General features: G+C 44.1%; 1 protein-coding gene across 7 annotated transcripts in view; it reads right to left on the reverse strand.

Annotated features, from left to right (window-relative positions):
- The window catches only part of DNM1 (dynamin 1), a 105,703-nt gene extending 101,204 nt beyond the window's left edge, over positions 1-4,499 (reverse strand). For all 7 annotated transcript variants that reach the window (XR_003370068.1, XR_003370069.1, XM_026657372.1 and 4 more), the window contains exon 1: positions 4,110-4,499. Coding sequence is in view for 5 of the 7 variants with exons in the window: in XM_026657372.1 (XP_026513157.1) it covers positions 4,110-4,270 (161 nt within the window). In the remaining 2 variants the exon portion in view is untranslated. The remainder of the gene's footprint in view (positions 1-4,109) is intronic.
- Positions 4,500-6,273: the final 1,774 nt, after the last annotated feature.

A 6,273-nucleotide genomic window follows, 5' to 3' on the forward strand; every position in this document is an offset into this window, starting at 1 on the left:
CACTCCATCCAAGCAGTTCATCCAACACTGGCAGTCTGTAGGGCCAATTCATGCAGGCACTCTGAAGTAGCAAATAGGCATCAGGAACAAAAAGGGGAGGGTGACTCCATAAGATGTTGTCCTAGTGGTAGCACATCCACAGTAGCCAACGCTTAGGGATGACCAAAACTAAGCTTCTTGCCAGCTCTGAGGCCCCAGCATAAACCAGTCTGGGAAGATAAATGTCAGCTGCCCTTCTTCTATCAGTCTCATCCCACACCATTAGAGGATTTTACCATCATCATCTGGTGTTAGTCACCATGCTGAGTCCTCAGCAGCAGAAGCACATATAGCAGCCGCATCGACATCTGCTATTATAAATACAAGCTTTGCATTGTTGGGTAATCCGTTAACAGCAGAGTAAGTGATACTGGGAGAGTAATTAGCAGTGACTAACGAACCATTGCACTCAGAAGAAGAAGTACTTGTTTGATAAGATATCAAACAAAATAACATTTATTGCATTCAGTGTAGTTCCTCTGTATTTTGAACAATTCAGCATACATTGAATGTTGGTGTTAGCAGAAGATGCTGGATTGGAAGCCCTAGAGACTGAAATCCTGTTTATCCATGGATCAGGTGTGATGTTAGTGAAACCATCTCCATTCTACCATGCTGATGTGATCTGGAGGAACTACCTCTAGAATTAAGAGGGGAGTTTAATCTTCATGACACATTCAGCCTTCAGCCTCTCTGCTGAGACACCCCCATCAAAAGGACCAACTACTGTCAATTGTGTTGGTGTTGTTTGTTTTTTTAATGTGGATAACTGTCCAGGTGGAACTGGGCTGAGACCCACCAAACTCATTTCATATTATGCACCAAACAGCTGTCAGGTGGTGATGACTCAATCTCACCCACAGCTTGATCCCAAAAAAACTGGTGACATAGGCTTCTCTATAGCAATGAGCATGTTTTAATGTATGTGGTCCCGCCATGTTATAAGACAGATTCTTCCTTCCTGTCTGAACAGAAAAAACCCATGTCATAATCATGTTAAGGAACCATGTTTTAGCCTAGATACCAGTGAAGATTAAAACATGGCTCCCTAACATGACTTTCTCTGTTCACACAAACAAGGAAAAAAATACCTTAGAACCTGGCTGGGTCACAGCCATATTTAAACACAATTGGTTTTGTAGTGTAGACTGGTACTTTCAGTGGCAAGAGGTTTCATATCTATTACCAATCCCCTGAGCCACCCAGCCACCTAATGGCATCAAATGGAAGAAGTCAATAGTTCCCTTTGACGCGTTTTCCATTTTCTCTCCAATTATTTCCCTGAACGATTGTGTTTTCATCCTGTCCTGTCAGCTCCTGTGTGGGTACCCTTCGTTACTTCATTATCCTAAAAGCTCTAGCACCATAATGTGCTACCATGGAGACAACTGATAGGATGCAGTGAGGTCACGAGCCCTACTGAGACAGAGGTCATCGGAAAATTATGGATAATAAAAATCAGTTCATTCACCCTCCATCAGGCAGCTAAACTCTGCCGCTGTGCATTGGAGTCAGTGGAGTTACAATTTGTCCCCTTCTGCTTGCTAGAGCTAAAAGAAAGGAACTATTTGCTCTGATACTGTTCTTGCTCAATGGCCATACTTGGTACATCATTGCAGCAGTCACCGTACAGAACTTCCGTAAAAGACAGATTTGACTCTCAGCATTCAGGGGTCATGGAAGCAACAAACCCAACAGGCTAACCAGGGTTTTGCTCAGTAACAGTTCTGGGAACCCTTTTTCTCTTCTCAATAGGTTTGATCACAGTAGGTTGTAAGCTCTTTGGGGCAGAAACCATCTTTTTGTTCTGTGTTTGTACAGCACCTAGCACAATGGGGTCCTGGTCCATGATGGGAGCTCCTAGGCGCTGTGGTAATACAAATAAATAATACTTATAGCTGAGGCTTCTGGAAGTCCTTCCCTCACCATGATTCCCAGGAACACTTAATCAGAATGGGATCTCTGATAGGTTCTAAAATAGACCATTGAAAAATCAGCGAGCGAGAATCTCAGGCTCTTTTGAATATGCAACGATGGGAGGTTTTGTTTAAACAACTACTCTGATTCTTGCTCTGTTTTCTTTTCCCCGGAAGCAAAAGTGGCATCTCCCTAATGCACACTGTCTCTCATGGCTCAGGGACACCTGGGCCCCCGTACAGCATATTGGACCATTCTGTTCATATACCACCAAAGATGGAGCTATTCAGGCTCATTACAGGCTCTTTCAATGATAAAAGAGTTATAAAAATAATTTTGTTAGTAGATGTCACAGTGCAAGGACTAGAGGGGGCAAAAGAGAAAGAGAGAGCGCGCCCACGCAGCAAAGCAGGGAAAGAAGAGGGACAATACAGTTTGTGGAAGAAAATAATCTAACACTCTGTCACAGCAGTAGTTCCTCCTAGGGAAATCAGCAGCAACCTGCATCCTGGTCATAGAGGATAGCAGAGCCTAACAGGGAAGGATTATAGCAAGGGCCACAATAGCTTAACCAAGCTACAAACAAGCTCAGGATGCACTCCAGGTGTTGTGTATACTATGTGTGTGCAGACCACCTTCCCTGGTCACCTGCTCTTTGTGGACGCTGCTGGTGATTACTGTGAAGGTCACATGAAGGGAAAGCACCAGAATATTACTGTCACAAAATGGTAGCACCCAGGGAGTTGAGCACATAGGGGAATAACCACTGCTTTTTCGGCTTCTCCTCCCAGATCCTGACATGGCATCTACCATGGAGGACAGAGAAGCGGGGGAGGGATGAAATTGAACTTAAACTCCACAGCTGCTCAGCCTCACAACAAGCACATCCATCTTTAGGTGCCTATGTAGCGTTCAAGGCATGTCCTGTATCTACCCAGACACAATCAGGAGCAGAGGACATGCTATGTGACCCTAGTCTTCCTAGCATTTCACCTTGGGGGATTCTACAGGGTGAAATTTATAACAAATAAGAAATCTAGTCTTGGTGGATCTGTTCAGATCACAATGGCTGGTATTTAACAGGGTTTGTATACAGTTATTTATCCGCACACACAATATTAACTGATCAGTATTTTTTAGACTCACCATAGAGAATACGTTGCCAAAAATTATGCAGAAGCGGTATCATTTTTGGCTCTGGCTTGCAGGTCTCTAATGTGTGATAAAAATAAAGGACACCCCAGAATGTGGCTATTTTTCTCTGACATTTCTATCCCTGACATTACATAACGTATGGACCCTTTGTCTGTGCGTTACTGGGTTTCCATTAATTTTCTGTACATTCTGTACAACCATCTATGTTATTCATTCTCTCCTTGAAGCAGTGTCTTCCTCCCCTATTCCTCATCCTCCCCCCACCCTGCCCGTGCCCAGCAGCAATTGTCCTCCAGCAGCGGGGGTGAGGGGAGACATCCTACCATCCTGGCTCCTTGCTCATCCCCAGGATTCTGTCTTCTTGTATTTAGCTCCCATAAATAAATAAATAAATGATTTAGGATTAAAACCATTAAATCTCCTGTGATGTGGACAACACATCAGCTCAGTTCCTTCCTACTCCCTCTCCACCCCCAAACAAATGGCTTCTTTTGTGCATTAGTCACTCCAAAAGCAGGATTTGTCTGGTGCTGCATCCTCCTCTCAACCTCTTTCACACACACACTCCCCCCGCCCCACCAAGCAATATGCTGCCCAGCATTGATCTGCTTTGATCAGTTCCCAATCAAATATTACCATTTCAAAGCGGACATTTATACACACACATGCACTTCTAATCTTATGCTGAGGGGAGGGCTCTCCTGCTAGTGAAGGTGACAATCAAGGGAATGTTACCGGTCACAGAGACTCCTGATTTCTGCATTGTAGGGTGCAGTGCAATTCCGGCACTAGAATGTGTGTGTGTAGCTGGGGCTGGGATGATCCTTCTCCAGTATGAATCCCAAGTTCAGAGGAGCAAGATCAGCGCCCCCCCCGCCTGTCCTGGATTGCACTGCATTAAGCGTTGCACTGTATGTCCGTTGAGCAATGCATTGCACAACAGAGATGCATCAGGGACATCAGCCCCCATAACATCCCCTATATTTGAAAAGTCTTACCTTCCCACAAAATTTTCCAGCACTGAGCTCTTGCCGGCGCTCTGTCCCCCCACCACAGCTATCTGGGGTAGGTCCAAGTCGGCATTCTGACCGATGGAAGCGAAGGCATCCTGGAGCTTGTTGACCAGGGGGATGAGGTCTTCCATCCCTCGGTTCCCCATGTCTGCAGCTCCGCCTGGGCTCTCGCCTCCTGGGCTTGCAGTGCAACCGCCTTTCTCCCTGCTTGGTTTACAAAGGATTTACTGCTGGGGTTTGGCCCCCCAAGCCCTCATCAGGGGTTGTCCCCACCCCACAGCTAGGTGGTGGGTTGGTTTGCCCTCCACTTCCACCTAACCTAGGTCCCTGGAGCTCTGCAGCAGCGCTGCTACCCCGACTGCCAGCTCAAGCTCCGCTAGCCACAGGGCTCCTCAAGGGATTAAAGCGCACGTACCAGCAGCGGCCGCTAGAGGGCTTTGAGTGCCCTCCTGTGGGCCGAGAGCTTCATGGGAGTTGTAGTTCATGTAGGTAAATGTAAAGGGATTGCTAAAGGGAGCTATGCCGTGAGCCAGGTGTCTTTAGGGTACTTGCCTCCGTAGCCTGGGATCTGCTCCCAAGCAGGGACACTAAGAATAAGGGAGGCTTCCAGTGTCTCACGGAAACACAACACAAGCCTCCATCACAAGAGAGGGGTTCAAAATTGGCATTAAAATCCACCCTCCAGAATGTGAAATCTGGAGGGTCTGCATAATCCCTGATATATTTGTAATGAAGAAGCCAAGAATATTTCACTCCTCCCAAACCGCAGTACCACACAAAAAATCAGTGCTGACTTGAAATATTCAAGAGACGCTGCAAATTAATAGCTAAATATATATTTTAAATAATAACTCTGTAAATAATCTCTGTTCTTGTAAGTGCCCTTACCTAGTTTACTCATCACTAAAGTATAAGTTTATTTATTTCTTTTATTTTACTTTTAATTTACTTTTCACTGTTGCTGCTGTTTGATCTTTGCTTTTTGCATTTCCCAGAGCATGGGCACGGAAGAAATCCATTTCACTTTTGTTCCCAGTCAATTTCCATTTCTGGTTGTAATGCACTAGTACATTGCTTCTATGTTTGATTTACCAAAAATGCAGGGAAATGTTTTATGTGTTTCCACTGATTTTTTTTGAAAGCCTCAGATAATAAAGAGGAAATGTTTGGCTTAGTTTGCAAAATAATGTTTTTACAAAAGTAATATTTAGGGCCATAATTAACCTGAAAGTGTCCTTGGTGAAAACAAAAATATTTCTTACAGATCAGGGTCAAAATAATTGCACTCTGTCCATGTTGATGTTTGCAGTCCTCTCCCCTTTCCCCCCCCCCCATCTTGATAGGAAAGCTGCCATTTACCAGAGCTTTGCTGTAATCAACAATTCTAAAATTTACATAAAATTGATTGTATTTGATTGCAGCTATCAACACTTTTTGCTAGCAATAGCACCATCAAACTATCCGAATATTGGACCCCATCTGGCTGTTTAACATACTAAACAGGCATTTCACTCTGAGTGAGCCTATGTTCCAGAAATCATCACTTAGGATCGTTCTGTTCCCCGTGAGATCTGAAATTAAATTAAAACATTTGTGTTTCTCTTTGAAAAGGCTTGCAAAAGAACATTGAAAGTGCATTGTGTCAGCAATTGACATTCATGCCTTAAAAAACAATCTGACTAATATAACCAGAGGAAGGGAGAGAAGACTGGGATGCAACCACAGGATTTCTTATGAGTTCTCACTCAGGTATTCTTACTTTCATATTTATTTTTCATGAAATTAGAATTTAAATTACTGATAATCTTTGGCTCTCAAGCCACACATACACAACTTTTGTGGAGTCTGCAGGTCTGATGTGAGCTCTTTATACCCTGCCTCATTTCAGGAAGAGTGATGAACATTCTGATCACAAAAGCTATTGCACCTGATACAGTTGAGGCAGCAGGGGGCAAGAGGAGTGCTGGGGAAACTATCAAGAGTAGCAGGCTCCTTCTCCATGCAGACAAGAAACTAGGGAAGGGGAGAAGAAAAGAGTGAAAAATCTGCAGAAATTGTCAGTAAATTGTGTTGATGCTTTCATTCGAAATCTGTAAATTATCACTAACATTACACTGAAAGCTGCACAGAACATGGTGCCTTTTACCCA

This window comes from Terrapene carolina, unplaced genomic scaffold (genome assembly GCF_002925995.2).
Source record: "Terrapene carolina triunguis isolate 2854851 unplaced genomic scaffold, T_m_triunguis-2.0 Scaffold238, whole genome shotgun sequence".
Classification (NCBI taxonomy): domain Eukaryota; kingdom Metazoa; phylum Chordata; order Testudines; family Emydidae; genus Terrapene; species Terrapene triunguis.